We start from the raw sequence: 19112 nt of genomic DNA on the forward strand, positions 1-19112 counted from the left end.
ATAGGAAAGGTTTAGAGGGATTTTTCTTTTAAATTAGCGATACAAGTAACAAGCCCTTCCAGCCCAAATGCAGCCACGTGACCAATGCGGGCGAGTTCGGGTACAGGTTGGGCTGAGGGGCCACTTTCCATGCTGTATGGCACTGTCATCACTGAGTCAAAATCCTGGCCTTTCCTCCCATACAGCACTGGGAGTTCATTCTGCTCACTACCGTGGTTCAAGCAAGCTGCTCACTCCCTGCAGTCGTAACCTGACGTCCTGGCGAATATCGTGTCAACTTAAGGGTATTATCTGAACATGATCTGGTTGCATTTTTCACAACCTCAGGACGTGGTGTCATTCAAGTCAAGTTTATTTATCATCCGATTGTGCAAGTACAACCCGGCGAAACAGCGTTCTCCAGACCTTGGTCCAAAACATGCAGACACACATCCAGACATAACACACACACAGACAAATAATACATATGCAGGACAAATATTCATATATGCAAATAAATATGGTTTCATAAATATGGGAGTCTCGGATGGTTCGAGTGAGCAGTTACTTTGGACGTTGACCATTCTCACTGCCCGTGGGAAGAAGCTGCTCCTCAGCCTGGTGGTGCTGTCTCTGATCCTCCTGTATCTCTTTCCCGAAGGGAACAGCTGAAAGGTGGAAAGGGTCCTCAATGGTTTTGCGGGTTCTTTTCGAACAACGATCCTGGTAGAGCTCGTCGATGGGAGTGGGGGAGGTCCAATGATCCTCTCTGCCACTCTTCTGTTTCTGTGGACTGACCTCTGATCCATTTCTCTACAACAGGCAGCCAGGAATGTGATAGAGCCCCTCATTGACATAATGGTGACTGGTAGCCTTGCCCCCTTCAGTCTTCTCGGGAAGTGCAGGTGCTGTTGCGCCTTCCTGACAAGTGAGATGTTGAGTGTCCATGATAGGTCACTAGTTAAGTGAACTCCAAGGAACTTGGTGCCCTCCACTACAGAGTTGTTGATAGGTAGTGGAGGCTGGTCGTTCCTGGTCCTCCTGAAGTCTACGATCATTTCCTTCATCTTGTCCACGTTGAGATTCGGGTTGTTCCTCTCGACCCATGTCACTAGATTTTCCACCTCTTCTCTGTAGCTCAGCTCATCGTTGTTGCTGATGTGGCCGATGACAGTCGAGTCATCTGCAAACTTGGTGACTCCATTGGAGCTGGATAACGAATTGCCAGAGAGGGTAACTGGTGCCCTTCACACCTTCTGAGGGGTAATTAAGGATGAGCCATAAATTGCAGGCAATACCCAGATCTGGGGAAAATAATCACAGGGACTTCTATACACCTTAAGGCACCACCTTGAGATCTGGATTTGTGACTGTATTCTAACCTCTTTTTGATTCTTGTTTACAGAAGTCATGGTTGGGATGGGATACACACGGGAAGAGATCAAAGACGCTTTGACCAAACACATGTACAATGAAGTGACTGCCACCTACCTCCTCCTCGGCCGGAATAAAAGTGAGGTAAAGAACCACCTAAATCTGGGCCAATTCTATTCATATCTGGCTAGATAGCAGGGTAAACATCTCGTGTCTTGTACCAGTGTTCTTGTCTGACGTTAAACTGGGTAGAATTCCGTGCTGTACTGTAATTATCCACGTCTTCGGTGTGGGATTGAAGTTTAGTCACCAGGTACAAAGCCGCCTTCCCTCCTCCTTGAAGAGCGTGTGACCCCGTTGGGATGAGTCTTTTAACACAGCATTCTCGGCGGGTGCCCTCCACCCACTCGGGGCCTTGTGTTCTTTTTTTAAATGTTTTGTATGGTCAATTGGAGGGCTAAAACCCAAAACATCAGTGATATATCTTTACTTCCTATGGACGCTGTGAGACTGGCTGACTTCCTCCAGCATTTCTTTGTTTTTACTACAATCACAGCATCTGCAGACTTTGGTGTTTCACTTGCTCGACCCACAGATTCAGCTCAACCCACTGAGTTCTTTGCTTTTTGTTCCAGCTTCCAGTCCCTGAAGTCCCACCTCCACCTGACTCCACCTGCTTCTATCCCTACTTTCTTGCTTTTCTTTCTGGCCTTCCCAGTGGACAATTCCTCTCCACCTCTCCCACTTTCCATCCAATACCCTTTCACCTCACCCCCTCCCCAGCTTATCCCACCCCTTGCTAACAGTTAATATCTCCCCTTCCCACTTTAATCTTGATAAAGCCTTCCGACCCTTTCACAGGTTTTTTAAACCCCCACCCCCATCTTCTTTCCTCTAGTTCTCTCCCTCCCATCCTTCTTTATACCCTCCTCCCCTCTCCCGCTCCTCCTCCCCCACCCCCTCCCCTTTTCCTTTTGTCTCCTTTCACAGAGCCAAAATCAATTCTCACCTTTTTATCATATCCTTTAACACCTTTTGTTGGTCTGGGCCCCTCCCCCTCCTCCCCAGTCTTGACACCTTCCTGTTCTTGCGCCTTGAGGAAGATTGGTAATGTATCTTTATCTTCTATGAGTGCTGCGAGACCTACTAGGTTCCCCCAGCCGTTTTATATTTTTTAAAAACTTTTTAAATGACGTCCAGCAAACAGGCCCCAATTGCACCCAATTGACCAAGAACTCCTGGTACGTTTTGAAGAGTGGGAGGAAACCGGAGCCCCCAGGGAAAACCCACGCAGTCACTGGGAGAACGTACACACTCCTTACAGACAGCGTGGGACTCGAACCCAGGTCGCTCGCACTGCGACAGCGTGGTGCTAACCACGCCACCCCTGCTCGGTTTTAACTCAAGAGGAGAGAGGAATGGAAGAAACCAAAACTTGACTGCTTCACAGGGACTTTGAGCAGGGTCCTGGCAGCGGCTGGATGAAGGTTGAGAATGGCTGGTTTAATACTATTGGCGGTATTCCTGATGTATCAATGAAATCAGTGGGGGGGTGGGGGGTGGTGTCAGATGCCTGCGATGAACTAGATGTTACATGGTTTCTTCCAGATGGATGCTGGTGAGTCCCACACAGGCAGCAACCTCTCGCTGGCCAAGATCCGGCCCAGCAATGAGCTCAACACCAGTACTACGAGTCAGAGCTCAACGCACAGCAGGAGCCAACGCAGCTCGTCCACCTACCACCGTCAGCGACGGCACAGCGACTTCAGTGAGTGGCACCCAGTTTTCCCTGGTCACTGGGAATAGCCAACCCCCTCTCCTCACCATCCCCCCCTCCCCCACCCGGGCAAGCTGTGCAAAGGACAGGCACTGGGGTCCCAATCCTGAAATAACATCCAACTTCCCCTCTCCCCTTCCCTCTTCAAACTATCATATTTGTATCTCTCCTTTTGTGGTACGTACCACCACGTATTTGCTTGGGATGGAGACCATTCAGCCCATTAATACTGTGTGAGTTCTCATTTCCCTGCCCTACCCCTCTACTAGCTTTCTCCTTAGCCTATTCTCCCCACATTGCATCAGTTTAATGTCCTCCTTCAGGAAATGGGAGATGGTCGGGGGGAATTGACGGAGCTGGGGAGCTGTTGATTGGGGCTGGAAGGTTGTTGGTTGTTAGTCAGGCCCTGGGCTTGTTGGTCAGGGGTTAGTGGGGTTGGGCTCTGGAGGTTGATGATCAGGGCCTGGGTGTTGATGGTCTGGGCCTGGTGGGGGGTGGGTTGATGGTTGGGGCCTGGAGGGTTGATGGTCAAGGCCTTGGGGGTGTTGATGGGATCGGGGATCCAAGAGGGAAGGGGGTTTGTTAGGCAGATGAGGGTTTGTAGGGGAGCACGGGGTGCACTTCCTCTTCCTATGAGGTGGGGGTGGGGGAAAGAGTTGGTTGCCACGATAACATCTAAAAGACCTGTGGCCCCTGCTTCCTGCAGGTGGGCCTGCGGCACTGACCTCTCACCCCAAGCGCAGCCAGACCAGCACGGCGGACCACGAGCTGAAGGAAGACCGCATCCCATCCCGCAAGGTGGCCGTTACCACAGTGACCGGCAGCTCCCGCAGTGCTGCCCCCCCCTCCAGCCCCATGGTCAGCAGTGCCAACAACCCAACAAGTCCGAGATCCCTGACCGCCGGAAAGTGTCGGGGCCAACAAACGTAAGGAAATGGGAGCGGTGGAGCGGGGCCGGTGGCGTTGAACTGGGGATGGGGAGATGGTGACGTTGGGCTGGTGGGGTCAAACCGGGGGTTATGGGGTCAAACCGGGGTGGGGAGGGTGTAGAACCTCTCTTCCCTCATCCCTGCTTTTCTCCCTCCCACTTCCCTTCCCCCCTCTTCCCCTCCCCCCCTCTTCCCCTCCCCCCCTCCCCCCCTCTTCCCCTATCCCCTCTTCCCCTACCCCCTCTTCCCCTCCCCCTCTTCCCCTCCCCCTCTTCCCCTCCCCCTCTTCCCTCCCCCTCTTCCCCTCCCCCTCTTCCCTCCCCCTCTTCCCCTCCCCCTCTTCCCCTCCCCCTCTTCCCCTCCCCCTCTTCCCCTCCCCCCTCTCCCTTTCTCCCTCCCCCCTTTCTCCCCTTCCCTTTCTCCTTGTCTTCTCCTCTTTGTCCCCTTTCTCTCTCTCCCCTTGCCCATCATATCCGTGTTCATTCAGGTCACATGCACCCACACACTCCTCAGTATATCAGTGTGGCTGAGTCATCCTTTTTAGCAAGCTAAACATGCAGGTGGCCACAACTCCTGTTTGAATTGAAAACCTGGCTCTGTTTTTGGGTGAGCTGATAGGTGTTGGCCTCCTGTTGCCAGCTCAATAGTCCTGAAAATAACTCCTGAACGACAGAATCACTGAAAAATGGCGCTTCTAATAAGTGAGAAATTGAAGTTCCAATCTGATACCATCCCTCTGTCTGAATCTCCCTCTGATATATTTTCTCTTCTCTCTCTCTCTCTCTCTCTCTCTCTCGCGCGGAGGATGTCCGGGAAATTTTTTTTTGTCAGGAATATTGATCATTCAACCACAAACATCTCGAACTGAGTTCATGCCTCTCGTTTAGATGTTTTCATCCACCCCAATGTAGACTGGCCGGTTAACCCACCCACTGCCTGTCCTTGGGATGTGGGAAGAGGCCGAGCTGCACATGGATAGCACCAGAGATCGGGGCTTGGAGCAGAACTTCCCGCTACGCCTCTGTGTTGCCCTGGGGATTTTATTGCAGCCTGGCCCAGGGAATTTTTATTCTTACCTGTAAGAGTGAATATGACCCCTCAGACCCGGAGATGTTTTCAAGATTCTATTGTTGTCATGTAATAAAACACAAAATGTAGTATTATACAAAATTTCCTTTAGTCTGTTCTAAGGCTGTCAAAGATTTGCCATCAGCAGAAATTACCCAGCATCCCCTTACAGTCAGAGAGAGAGAAGCAAAAGAGAGTCATCCCCCACCCCAAACCCCAGAGTCACCGTGTCTGTGGATTCGCCTCCAGCGCTCCTGCAGCCGCACGGAGTCCAATCCAAACCATCGGCAGCCTGTGCTCCAGATCCCAACCTCCGACATGATCAGGAAGCTCTCGGCACCCCATCACAGACATACACCTGGTACCCCTTCGGCCATTCTCGAGCAGCCTGGTGTGAGTCCCTTGGCTGCGGCCGCCAGCAACCCTCCACCTGCGCGGGTTCCTTGCCTCGAGTTGCCAGCAACCCTCCCACCTGCGCGGGTTCCTTGCCTCGAGTTGCCAGCAGCCCTCCGCCTATGTGTTCCTTAACTGCAGAGGCCCTCACTGGTCCACGCCCATGGTCATCATCCCATGGGTCGTCTCCTCTGCTTCTTCTCAAACAGGGGTGGTCTCCCCCATTTTCTGGTCCCCTGCTTCCCAGGAATCTGCAACACCATGAGCCCATGCCAAACGCAGGCACCCCCCATCTCGAGCCCAGGCCCCGCGGCCGCGGTATTTTAGAATAAACCTCCGTTGGGTCCTTCAACAGGCCCCGTTTAAACCCTGTGTGGAGCTGGCTGCAGTTGATTGGGCGTGTGGACCCAGCAGGGAAGTGCTGTATCACCACTCCCCGCTCTCCTATTATCTTTGGAGGCGCTGGGAGAAACCACAAGACGGCAGCAGGTGGCCCTGGTCCGTCATGGGAACTTGAATTTCACCAGTATATATTCTTCCCTCCTCTCCCCACCAACCCCCAACCAGAATAACATCCAGCCAGCACGATGAGCCGGAGGAACACCTATGTCCTGTACTGACCGCACGCCCAACGACCGGCAGTCCCTGCTGCAGAACGGGAAGGAGAACAGGTAGTCAGTGTGGGCGCTGGCTACTTCTAGGTGGGGTGGAGGGGGAACTCTGTGGTCCGACTGGGAGGCAGGGAGACGGGGGACCGCTCGGGTCCATACTAATGGATTCTGGGGTGGGTGGGTCACAGACAGGGGAATACTGGGGTCCGTCTGGGGGTGAGAGGGAATGCGGAGATTTAACCCTTCCCCTGCTGAACGGAGTGGCACTGGGATTAGCCCTTGCCCTGCTAAATGGAGTGGCTGTGATTAACCCTTGCCCTGCTGAATGGAATGGCACTGGGATTAACCCTTGCCCTGCTGAATGGAGTGGCTGGGATTAACTCTTCCCCTGATGAATTGACTGGCTGTGGTTAACCCCCTGCTGAATGGAGTGGCTGTAATTAACCCTTCCCCTGCTGAACAGAATGGCTGTGATTAACCCTTCCTCTGCTGAATGGAGTGGCACTGAGATTAACCCCTTGCTGAATGGAGTGGCACTGGGATTAACCCTTCCCTTGCTGAATTGGTGGAATTGGGATTAACTCTTCCCCGGCTGAAAGAAGTGGCTAGAATTAACCCTTCCCATGCTGAATTGGTGGAATTGGGATTAACCCTTTCCCTGCTGAATGGAGTGGCTGTGATTAACCCTTCCCCTGCTGAATGGAGTGGCACTGGATTGACCCTTTCCCTTGCTGAATTGGTGGAATTGGGATTAACCCTTTCCCAGCTGAACGGAGTGGATGTGATTAACCCTTCCCCTGCTGATCTGAGTGGTACCGGGATTAACTCTTCTCTTGCTGAATGGACTGGCTGGGATTAACCCTTCTCCTGCAAAATGGGTGCAATTGGGATTAACCCCCTGCTGAACGGAGTGGCGCTGGGATTAACCCTTGCCCTGCTGATACTGGGTAGATACGCAACATCCCTTTGGCCGGCTGAAAAAGGTTGGTGTGGGGCGTGGGATGAGCCCAGACTGAGCCTCTGATGTGATGGTGGTGTTACTCTCCGGCAGCTCGGTGATGAACCGCGCCGCTCCTGCTTCGCCATCCACCCACAGCATCGCAGCCACCACGGATCGGACCCGCTTCCCCCGGGGCACGACCAGTCGCAGCACCTTCCACGGCGGGCAGCTGCGGGACCGGCGAGGGGCAGCGCAGAACGGTTCGCCCACTTCGCCCACCCTCTCACCTGATGCCACGCCTCTGCCCCAGTCACGGAGCCGTGCATCTTCCAACCTCTTCTCCAAGCTCACCTCCAAACTGACCAGGAGGTAAGAGGAGGGGGCAAGGGTAGAATACCCCCAGTGTCATGGGGGGTTGGGGAGGGAGCAAGGGTTAACTATTTCCATCGTGATGAGCTCGGGGCTCAGGAAAATGTCAAATACCTCCAGAGTTATGGAGGAAGTCAGGGATGGAGAAAGGGTCAACTCCCATCTATTCTGGTCAGGATGGAAGCAATGGTCAAATCCCCTCTGGTGCCGTGGTGGGGGTCGGGGAAGAGCAAGAATCAACTCCCCCCTCCCCTGTGTCATGGTGGAGGTCAAGGAAGGGCCAAGGGTCAACTTCTTTGTATCCAGGTCGGGAAGAGGACGATGGTGAAATTCCCCCCTTCCCTGGTGTTGTGGGGGTCAGGAAGAGGACAAAGACCAACTCCCTATTTCGTGGTGAGGGGAGTGGGCAAGGGGCAAATCCCTCCATCAAGGTGAGTCAGGAAGGGGAAGGAAAGGTCAAATATTCCTCCCACCCAAAGACATGGTGGAGGTCAGTGAGAGATCATGGGTCAAACCTCCCTGGTGTCACTGTGGAGGAAGGAGGGAAGTCTTGGGTGGGTGGGGCGAAGAGGGAGAAGGCCTGCTTGACATCGAGAATGGTGGACAGCATTCCCTCCTCACTGAGATGTTGCCACAGCGACCGTCTCAGCTTCCCAATCCATCTTCTCCATCCACCCAGCAATTGCCTTCGACGTAGTTGGGGAGCCCAGGGTTGCCCATGTGCGCAGCAGAGGGGGAGGAGAAGCAAGTGGTAGTGGGTGGCAGAGAGAGAGAGAGAAACACAGGAACCCCACCAATCATCTTCTGGACCTGATCCCAGGGCCTTGAGAATTGATCCCAGGCTGCAAGCATTCTTGTGGAGAATGGCTGAGTGTCTAAAACTCTCTTGGTAACAGTGAATAGTCCGAGGCTTGACCCAATGGAGATTTGTACGATTCGAAAATAGTTTTGGGTAAATGTAATGAGGTGTAACCAATTCCAAGGAGTTCAAATCAACCCTCCTGGGGTTCAGAAGAGTATCCAGGCAGAATTATATTGTATACATGCAACACCATTTATTCATTTAGCAACCATTCATTTACTCCGATGCTGCGCTTAGAGGTATTTCTGAAGAGAGGAAGGAACAGAAGTGTAGGCTGAGGGGCAGAGAGGAAGAGGATTGACTAGATGGGCCATATGGCCCCTTATAGGTGAGTGTTACGTTGTACAAGGGCCCCAGTTTCTTGTAAATTGCTGAGGGCAGAAAAGATGGATGTGAGTGGAGACCCTTGGTTATACAGGAGATCGTTGATGGTCCCAAAGTAAAATCTATGCAAGGAGCGGTCGTCCAATTGGTTATTGTTCTTGCAGGTGATTGAAAGAGGAGCAGATTTACTAGGATGTTGCCCAGGCTTCAGGAACTGAGTTACAGGGAAAGGTTAAACAGGTTAGGACTTTATTCCCTGGAGCGTAGAAGAATAAGGGGAGATTTGATCGAGGTATTTAAAATTATGAGGGGGAATGGATGGAGTAAATGCAGATAGGCTTTTTCTACTGAGGGTTAGTGAGATACAAACCAGAGGTCATGGGTTAAGGGTGAAAGGAGAAAAGTTTAGGGGGAAACTTCTTCACACAGAGAGTGGTGGGAGCGTGGAATAGCTGCCAGCTGAGGTGATGAATGATTTTAATTTTTAAGAAGAATTTGGACAGCTACATTGATGGGAGGGGTTTAGATGGCTATGATAGGGGTTCAGGTCAGTGAGGCAAAGGAGAGTAATGGTTTGACATGGACCAGAAGGGCTAAAGGGCCTGTTTCTGTGCTGTAATGTTCTATGGTTCTATCTTAAATCCTCATGAGATTACTTTAAAATCCAGAAAGGGGAAGTATGCATTGAGAAATACTTCTGGGTAAATTTGGGGGCCAGAAAGGAACACTGAGGTGTTGAAAGTGGATTTTTGAACAAAGGGTGATAAGACTCAACTCTAAATGTAAATTTGATTTGCAGCGTGAGAGAAGCTGATTCCAGCCATTAACACCTGTGTCACCCAAATTAACCTACAAAACCCATATGATTTGAAGGGTGGGGGAAAGCAGAGTGCCCGGAGGAAACCTACGCAGACACGGGGAGAACGTACAAATTCCTTACAGGCAGTGTGGGATTCGAACCCTGGTCGCTGGCGCTGTGACAGTGTTACACTAACCGTGACGCCCAACTTTAAGGCTGGAGTTGTAAATATTCTCCCTTTGACGGGCTACAGAGGTAAAAAGGGGCTGAAAGGCTCTGTTCTGGTTCAAGACGAGAGAAGAACCAACAGAGAGGGAGTGTAAGTATTGTATATACTCAAGTATTCGTCAAATTTTTGGACCAATTTTTCGGGTCAAATTTTGGGGGGTTGACTTTCATACAGGTCACGTGTTTGACCGGAGTAAGTAGCTGCATTGTACAGGGGCGTTGGGAGCTTGGATGGCCGTGACCAGGTGGTAAGTCCGCGATCATGGCATCGGGTTCTTGGGTACGTGGGTGGCTGGGGCATCAGGAGCTCAGGTGGGTGAGCGGGCGGCCGGGGCGAGGGTCTGCTGGTGGGGAGGTGGTTGGGGGGTGAGGGTCCGTAGAAGGATCGTCGGGAGCTCCGGTGGGCGGGCAGCTGGCCAGGGTGAGGGTCCATGTTCGGGGCATTGGGAGCTCTGGTGGGTGGGAAACTGGGGTGAGGGTCCATGATCGGGGCATTGGGAGCTGGGATGGGCAGCCGGCTGGCAGCCGGGGCCAAAAATAGAGGGGTTGACTTTTACATGGGTCGTTCGGAAAATACCCAATTTCTGGACCAAAAGGTGGGGGACGGCGGGGGGTGGGGGGGTGGAATCAACTGTTCCACAGTATTGACCATTACATGAGTATATACAGTTTTTTACACTCTCTGCATTGTAATCTAATCCAGAGAGGAGCTAATAATCTCTGCCAGTGAAATCAAGGTCAGAAATGCCACAGTGAGTAAGATTCAGTTCTTCCCCTTTCACTTGGTGTAAAGCTCTCTGTCTTATTGCTTCAGCTTTCTCCTGCCTAATTCTGCCTCTTGTTTTTCCTTTCCTAGGGTCACTATTGACCCATCCAAACGACAGAATACTAACAAACCTGTGCCAGGAAACTCCCTCCCGCAGGGATCCAAGACCGTTAGTAAGTCTTCTCGTTCATCCTCTTGCTCAGTGGCCATCCTGATGGGAGGGGCAGGGGTGGTTTGGGGCTGTGAAGTCTTGTCATCACTTCCCCCCACTTCCCTTCCCCTCCCCTGCCCCACGTGAGGCAGCGGGTTTGCCATGCTTGCTTCAGCAGAGAGAGATGGAGGCATCTGGGGTTAACGTTGGTGGGGGGGGGGGGGGGGGGGAGGGTGGCTCCTTTCACCGAGGACCTGGGTTTGGATCCACCCGACACCGGCGAGTGTCTCTCCTCGTTTACCTTAATCGCACCGAGGGTGGAGAGAGTCTCAACTGTTGGACCTGGTTCCCCAGGAAGGACCCATTTTGCTCCATGAGCCTCAGCCACCCGACTGGTCAGATGCTTTGCTGTCACCAGGTAGTATCTCACCCAACTTGATGTGTTAGATCTGTGTGAAATAGAAAGGTATCATTCCCAACATGCCCCAATATGTCCTGACCTATCCACTCCAAACCTGTCTATCCCATTCCACTCCATCCTCTTCTTCCATGTTGTTCCATTTCAATACAGCTGTTCAAACCCCTTCCCCTTCCCATTTAAAAAAATTTAGACCTACAGCACGGTAACTGGCCCTTTTGGCCCACAAGTCCAATTACACCCAATTAACCTACGCCTCTGGTACGTTTTTGAAAGGTGGGAGGAAACCAGAGCCCTGCAGACACGGAGAATGTACAACCTCCTTACAGACAGCACCGGATTCGAACCCATTCCTGATCGCTGGTGTTGTAAAGGCGTTTTGCTAACCGCTACACCAACCTTGCTGCCCCTCCCATCCTCTCCCATTCAATCCCCACTTCATGCCATTCAATCCCCACTCCATCCCATTCTATCCCCACTCCATCCCATTCTATCCCCACTCCATCCCATTCTATCCCCACTCCATCCATTCCGCTCCCATTCTCTCATCAAACATCCCTTTCTATCCCGTCATCCCAAATTATCCGATCTAATTCCATTGATCCAGTCCCATCCCACTCAACCCCTCGTATCGGTGCTCGTGCTTCCCCTGCCCTGATGTTCCTGTCAGATTTCTCAGAGAGGCAAGTTGCTTGAAGGATTAGCGAAGAATTCCTGGAGATTGAAGAGTATCCCATGGGATTAGCTACTTCCCTGAGGAACAAGGAAGGTGTTAGCAGTCTTGGGGTGGGGGGGGGGGGTGGTACGGGTGATGCTCTTTGGCCCTTGATTGGCCAGAACTGTCCTCACCGATTGGCCAGGACTGCCCCCACCCCCCCCCCCCAACCCGCGATTGGCCAAGACTGCCTTCCCCCCGCCCTCCGATTAGCCAGGACTGGCCCACCATCTCCATCTACTACTCTGGAGTTTTGTTTCTCTGTCTCTGCTCTCTCCCTTTTCCTCCTGTCCTTCCTGCGCTCACATGGTGAGCAGGGTCCTGATGCTCCATCAGAGCCGCTGCACTATGAGTGGTCGGCTGAGTGAGCCTTCCTCTGCTGAGAAACTCCGTGATAAACGTATGGCATTCAAGTAAGTCTCGACACCAGGTTTTGCTCGTTCGACAGGCGGTGACCGTCTCCTAGCTGAGTCCCGAAGCAGGGCTGCAAGCCGAAATGTTGACCGTCCGCATCCCTGTGGGGCTCCTCCAGCAGTTGGTTGTTTTTTGGTTGACCTGTGATCTAGTAACTGGCAGCCAGTCATGTTGCACAGTGATGTGCCGTATTATGGGCCAGACCCCTCCAGGAATGGTCCTTGGGCAGTGACAGAGACATCCAGGTCGAATGTACTATAAGGCAGGAGTGTGCAGCAGAGGGGAGATGCACGAACACACACACACACACACACACACACACACACACACACACACACACACACACACACACACACACACACACACGAACACACACGTGCAGAACGCATGCACGCGCGCACACACCCGCAGAACGCGCACACACACGAACACGCACGTGCAGAACGCATGCACGCGCGCACACACCCGCAGAACGCACAAACACATCGCCACATTTGAGCAGTGAACACATGCCTGGATACGCATACACACATCAGAACCTGATGTTTTTCTAATTTATATTAAATTTAGACATCCAGCACAGTCACAGGCCGTTTCTGCCCACGAACCCGTGTCACCCAATTAACCTACACCTCCACTACGTTTCGAACTGTGGGAGGAAACTGTGGAAAACCCACGCTGGCACAGGGAGAATGCACAAACTCCTTCCAGACAGCACTGGATTCGAACCCCAGTCCCGATCGCTGATGCTCTAAAGGCGTTGGACTTACCCCTTCGCCAACTGTGTTCCGACAGCTGGATCCAGTGCGGACGAGTGGGTGGGATGAAAAGACCTTGCATTTGCACCACCCCCTCCCAGCCCTGTGTCGGGAACCCAGAGCCAACGAGCGCTCAGTAAGATCCCACAAGCAGCTGCGTGACTGCGACCTAAGAGCGTGGTGTTATGAAACCCAATGGCCAAACTAGGTTCAAGGTGGCAGGAGATTGGTCGGGCGGTGTCAAGGTTGCTATGAGAGTAAGGCATGGGGTGGGGAGGAGAACTCCTGCTAGTGATTAGTAGAATCAGAATTTATTGCCATGAACACGTCACGAAATACACTGTTTGCGGCAACTTCACAGTGCAAACGTTTATATAAACCAAAGAGTGAGAAGAAAAAGAAAAAAGCCAAAATAAAGCAGTGTCCATGGTTCATTGATTATTCAAGAATCTGATGGCGGAGGGAAAAAAGCCGTCCTTGTGCCGCTGAGTGCTCGTCTTCAGGCTCTTGGACCTTTTCCCCAATGGTTGCAGAGTGAAGAGGGCATGGCCTGGGTGGTGGGGGTCTTTGAGGATTGAGGCTACTTTCTTAAGACACCACCTCATGTAGATGTCCCCGATGGAGTGATATCTGGTGCCCGGGATGTCGCAGGCCGAGTTAACAACCCTCTGGGTTTTTTTCCTGTCCTGAGCATTGACGCAACCAGCTAGAATGCTCTCCACCTGTAGAGGTTTTCGAAGTCTCAATGAACTATCAAGGGGAGGGTTGGATGTTGGATGACCTGCTGACCTGTGGGTCATGGCTATGGGGCGATTTTGTCTGGGCGTTGGGGAGAAGAAGAAACGATTGTCATGCAGGGGAGTACATGCAATCCACAGGGCTTTACACCTATGGGTGTAACCTGGTTACTGTCGTGGCCAGTGCGGCAGAAAAGTGTTGAAGTCTTGGATAGTTCTGCTCTGTCAGTCCATTAACACAAGTTCAATCCCCAACACCCCACCACGGGAAATGGGGAGTCAAAATTATTTAAAATTTAGATGTTCTGCATGATAACAGGTTCTTGAGCATGTGGCACCCAATTGACCTATGACATCCTCCCCCCCCCACCCCCCCCCCCCATCCTTTGGTATGTTTTCAATGCTGGGAGGGAACTAGAGTTCCAGCGAAAACCCACGCAGACACGGCGAGAACATACATACTCCTTACAGACAGCATGGATTCGAACTTCAGTCCCGGACGCTGGCGCTGTAACAACGTTGCACTAACCGCTACGCCAACCATGCTGGGGGGGAACATTTTAGGGGGGACTTCTTCAAACAGAGGGTGGTGGAGGTGTGGAAGGAGCTTCCAGCTGAAGTGGTGAATGGAGCTCTCTACATTTAAGAAGAATTTGGACAGTTACGTGGAAGGGAGGGGTATGGAGGGCTGTGGATTGGGTGCAGGTCAGGGGGACTCGGCAGACTAGAAGGGCCAAAGGGCCTGCTTTCTGTACTGTAATGTGCTATGGTTCTATCATTCATGGCACTTGGACTGGACATCTTTGGCAACGTGTGCACCCTCTGGAGGAGCTGATGGGTTTTTATTGGGGTTGGTCGTCCTGGGAGAGCAGAGGGTTTAATATCGCATCCTTAGGAAGAGCACTCCCTGCAGGAAGTTCCGTGGGATTGGGTTGCAAACCTTGGCAGTGGCAAGAACCCTCGTCCCATGCAGCCGCAGCACGTACCTGAAGGGAGAAGGAACAGCTCGATCGTATGTTCACTGTTTCCTCTTGTGAGCGATGGCTCTGGTTGTTGAACAGCTGCGACAGGACTGCCATGGCCCTGTGTCGGACAGTCATTGCGCTAAGATTCTGGCCTCAGGTAGGGTTAACCCTCTTGTTCCTGAGCCAGCAGTCAGGCCCCTGGCCTAGCCTCGCCCCTGAGCCAGAGGCCAGGCCCCAGGCCTTGCTGCACCCCTGAGCCAGAGGTCAGGCCTGTAAGCCAGAGGACAGGCCCCAGAGCCAGAGTTCAGGCCCCTCCCCGTGCATGAGCCAGGGTCCAGGCCCCTAGCCCCTCCATGCCCTAGTTGGCCACCTGACCCCTGCCTTCTCATCTCCACCATCTGGAATTCTGGATCCAGTACCAGCCGTGGTTTGCTGTTACTATTCACTGAGGTTCAAGGTTGTTGAGGTTCTGTCAACCAAATGCAGAGGAGTGCTAGGTCCAGCATTAGATGAGGTGGTCAAGATGTGCCCCTTATTCCAGCGGCTAGGACAATGTGAGCCTCCTATCCATGATGAAGACCAGATGAAAGTTATGGATGGGTTTAAGGGATAAATGCCACGAGAGATGGATGTATGGTGAGGGAGGTGGGGAGATGGAAGAGGAGACAAGTGTGGGACACATGGCCCAGCGATGGTTTCTGGAATGAAAGCTGACCACTCTGCACCTTGACATCTACATCCTGGTTACTGTCCGCTTTCCCTACACAAGTACCGTGGTTAGTAATTCCCGATCTCTCTTTTTTTCCGTTGAGGGTCGCAGACGAACCTGAGAGAAACTGGAGATCTGAGGTCACAAGGTGAGCAATTGATGGCCGGACCCGGTTCCCAGCGGGCAGTGTGAGTCGCGTACAGCAGGACGGAGGCAAAAGAAAAGCTGTTTCCACCACCCCAGATTTCCAGATCCCCAGCACATCAAGAACACTGACCTGTGCTGTCCCAGCCCTGGGACAGTGTAGAGGGAGCTTTGCTCTGTAACCCGTGTCACTGCCCTGGAGTGTGTGACGGGGCAGTGTGGAGGAGCTTCACTCTGTATCTAACCCGTGTCCTTGCCCTGGGAGTGTGCGACAGGACAGTGTAGAGGGAGCTTCCCTCTGTATCTGACCCGTGTCCCTGCCCTGGGAGTGTGTGATGGGACAGTGTAGAGGGAGCTTCACTCTGTATCTGACCCATGTCCCTGCCCTAGGACTGTGTGATGGGACAGTGTAGCGAGAATACTGTGGTAGGGTACTGAAAGATGGTGGGAGGAACTGATTTGTGTCTCTCTGCTCTCTTTATTTTAGTTGCAATGTATCTTGGATAAAAAGAAGCTAAGCCCAGGTCGATCAGACTTACATGGAATATAAAAATCACCAGCTCACGGGACCCCAGTGAGATGATCGGCCTGATCTGCAAGGTCCTGGAAGCGAACGGCTGCCGGTTCAAGCAGCAGGAGTCTTTCCTCTTATCCTGTGCCCACGGCCGGGAAAACACAGAGCACTTTGTCCAGTGGGAGATCGAGGTCTGTCGTTTGCCCAACGTCCCTGTCAATGGGGTACGTTTCAAGAGGACCTCGGGCACGTTCCTGTCGTTCAGGAACATAGTGACCAAAATCACCAGTGAATTGAAGCTTTAGACCCACCGGGACACCTCTCTGCCCCTACCCATGGCCAAGATGACTTTCTTCTACTTGGTTTCCCAGTTCCTTAGGCACGCACAGTCGCCTGTCTCAGAACTGCAGAGGTCGAGGCCCTCCGCCTCCATGAGATGTTCTGTCTGCTTCATTGTTGAGGGAGCCTTTAACCAATGCTGATGGTGGGATGGGTCCAGCCTCTTAAGTGGTATAGCTGATCTTCAGAGGGGTGGAAGGGATTGTGTGGGGAGAGGTCCACAGCATATTCCACTGGTCATTGAGGAATAACTCTTGTCTGTGACAATGGGGACGCAGAGGTACGAGCTGGGAGGAAACAAATGGAATGAAGTCCCCGTCTCCCTCTCCGGCCCCGTCTCCCTCTCCGGCCCGTCTCCCTCTCCGGCCCCGTCTCCCTCTCCGGCCCCGTCTCCCTCTCCGGCCCCGTCTCCCTCTCGCCCCGTCTCCTCTCCGGCCCCGTCTCCCTCTCCGGCCCCGTCTCCTCTCCCACTCTGGCCATGTCTCTCACGCTCTCTCCAGTCCCCCACCCTCTCACTCTCCCTCTCTCTCTCTCTCTCTCTGGTGCTCTCTCTCTCTGACCCTGTCACGCTCTCTCTCTCTCTCTCTCTGCCCCCCCTCTCTCTGGCCCCCTCTCCCCCTCTGGCGCTCTCCCCTCTGGCGCTCTCCCCCTCTGGCGCTCTCCCCCTCTGGCGCTCTCCCCCTCTGGCGCTCTCCCCCTCTGGCGCTCTCCCCCTCTGGCGCTCTCCCCCTCTGGCGCTCTCCCCTCTGGCGCTCTCCCCCTCTGGCGCTCTCCCCTCTGGCGCTCTCCCCCTCTGGCGCTCTCCCCCTCTGGCGCTCTCCCCTCTGGCGCTCTCCCCCTCTGGCGCTCTCCCCCTCTGGCGCTCTCCCCCTCTGGCGCTCTCCCCCTCTGGCGCTCTCCCCCTCTGGCGCTCTCCCCCTCTGGCGCTCTCCCCCTCTGGCGCTCTCCCCCTCTGGCGCTCTCCCCCTCTGGCGCTCTCCCCCTCTGGCGCTTCCCCCTCTGGCGCTCTCCCCCTCTGAGCGCTCTCCCCCTCTGGCGCTCTCCCCCTCTGGCGCTCTCCCCCACTGGCGCTCTCCCCACTGGCGCTCACCCCCTCTGGCGCGCTCCCTCACTGGCGCTCTCTCTCTCTCTCTCTCTCTGGTGCTCTCTCTCTCTCTCTGGCTCTCTCTCTCTCTCTGGCGCTCTCTCTCTCTCTGGCCCTCTCTCTCTCTGGCCCTCTCTCTCTCTGGCCCTCTCTCTCTCTGGCCCTCTCTCTCTCTGGCCCTCTCTCTCTCTCTGGCCCTCTCTCTCTCTGGCCTCTCCCTCTCTGGCGCTCTCTCCCTCTCTGGCGCTCTCTCCCTCTCTGGCGCTCTCTCCCTCTCTGGCGCTCTCTCCCTCTCTGGCGCTCTCTCCCTCTCTGGCGCTCTCTCCTCTCTGGCGCTCTCTCCCTCTCTGGCGCTCTCTCCCTCTCTGGCGCTCTCTCCCTCTCTGGCGCTCTCTCCCTCTCTGGCGCTCTCTCCTCTCTGGCCCTCTCCCTCTCTGGCCCTCTCCCTCTCTGGCCCTCTCCCTCTCTGGCCCTCTCCCTCTCTGGCCCTCTCCCTCTCTGGCCCTCTCCTCTCTCTGGCCCTCTCCCTCTCTGGCCCTCTCCCTCTCTGGCCCTCTCCCTCTCTGGCCCTCTCCCTCTCTGGCCCTCTCCCTCTCTGGCCCTCTCCCTCTCTGGCCCTCTCCCTCTCTGGCCCTCTCCCTCTCTGGCCCTCTCCCTCTCTGGCCCTCTCCTCTCTGGCCCTCTCCCTCTCTGGCCCTCTCCTCTCTGGCCCTCTCCCTCTCTGGCCCTCTCCCTCTCTGGCCCTCTCCCTCTCTGGCCCTCTCCCTCTCTGGCCCTCTCCCTCTCTGGCCCTCTCCCTCTCTGGCCCTCTCCCTCTCTGGCCCTCTCCCTCTCTGGCCCTCTCTCTCTCTCTCTCTCTGGCGCTCTCTCCCTCTCTGGCGCTCTCTCCCTCTCTGGCGCTCTCTCCCTCTCTGGCGCTCTCTCCCTCTCTGGCGCTCTCTCCCTCTCTGGCCCTCTCTCCCTCTCTCTCTCTCTCTGGCCCTCTCTCTCTCTCTCTGGCCCTCTCTCTCTCTCTCTCTGGCCCTCTCTCTCTCTCTCTCTCTCTCTGGCCCTCTCTCTCTCTCTCTCTCCTCTGGCCCCTCTCTCTCTCTGGCCCTCTCTCTCTCTCTCTCTCTGGCCCCCTCTCTCTCTCTTGGCCCTCCCTCTCTCTCTGGCCCTCCCTCTCTCTCTGGCCCTCTCTCTCTCTCTGGCCCTCTCTCTCTCTCTGGCCCTCTCTCTCTCTGGCCCTCTCTCTCTCTCTGGCCCTCTCTCTCTCTCTGGCCCTCTCTCTCTCTCTGGCCCTCTCTCTCTCTCTGGCCCTCTCTCTCTCTCTGGCCCTCTCTCTCTCTCTGGCCCCTCTCTCTCTCTCTGGCCCTCTCTCTCTCTCTCTCTAGCCCTCTCTCTCTCTGGCCCCTCTCTCTCTCTCTCTCCGCCCCTCTGTCTCTCTGGCCCTCTCTCTCTCTCTCTCCGCCCGTGTCTCTCCCCGCCCCCGTGTCTCTCCCCGCCCCCGTGTCTCTCCCCGCCCCCGTGTCTCTCCCCGCCCCGTGTCTCTCCGCCCCCGTGTCTCTCCCCGCCCCCGTGTCTCTCCCCGCCCCGTGTCTCTCCCCGCCCCCGTTCTCTCCCCGCCCCCCGTGTTCTCCCCCGCCCCCTTCCCCCTCCCGCTTCCCCCCTCCCGCTTCCCCCCTCCCGCTTCCCCCCTCCCGCTTCCCCCCTCCGCTTCCCCCTCCCGCTTCCCCCCTCCCGCTTCCCCCCTCCCGCTTCCCCCC

General features: G+C 54.6%; 2 protein-coding genes across 2 annotated transcripts in view; one reads left to right on the forward strand and one right to left on the reverse strand.

Annotated features, from left to right (window-relative positions):
* The window catches only part of LOC138748286 (MAP/microtubule affinity-regulating kinase 3-like), a 99154-nt gene extending 82887 nt beyond the window's left edge, over positions 1-16267 (forward strand). The window contains 10 exon segments of the mRNA XM_069908193.1: positions 1385-1497; positions 2962-3121; positions 3837-4001; positions 4004-4056; positions 6048-6131; positions 6133-6191; positions 7183-7440; positions 10510-10592; positions 15390-15434; positions 15918-16267. Coding sequence (XP_069764294.1) covers positions 1385-1497; positions 2962-3121; positions 3837-4001; positions 4004-4056; positions 6048-6131; positions 6133-6191; positions 7183-7440; positions 10510-10592; positions 15390-15434; positions 15918-16249 — 1352 coding nt within the window. The 3' untranslated portion in view covers positions 16250-16267.
* A 2050-nt stretch (positions 16268-18317) lies between these two features.
* LOC138748403 (octapeptide-repeat protein T2-like) lies at positions 18318-18682 on the reverse strand (the record flags this gene model as incomplete). The annotated part of the gene is made up of 2 exons (XM_069908528.1): positions 18318-18466; positions 18523-18682. Coding segments are annotated over 2 exons (309 nt in total), but the record flags the coding sequence as incomplete, so codon positions are not given.
* Between the last annotated feature and the right edge of the window lie 430 nt (positions 18683-19112).

The sequence above is a fragment of the Narcine bancroftii genome, chromosome 13, assembly GCF_036971445.1.
Source record: "Narcine bancroftii isolate sNarBan1 chromosome 13, sNarBan1.hap1, whole genome shotgun sequence".
Lineage (NCBI taxonomy): Eukaryota > Metazoa > Chordata > Chondrichthyes > Torpediniformes > Narcinidae > Narcine > Narcine bancroftii.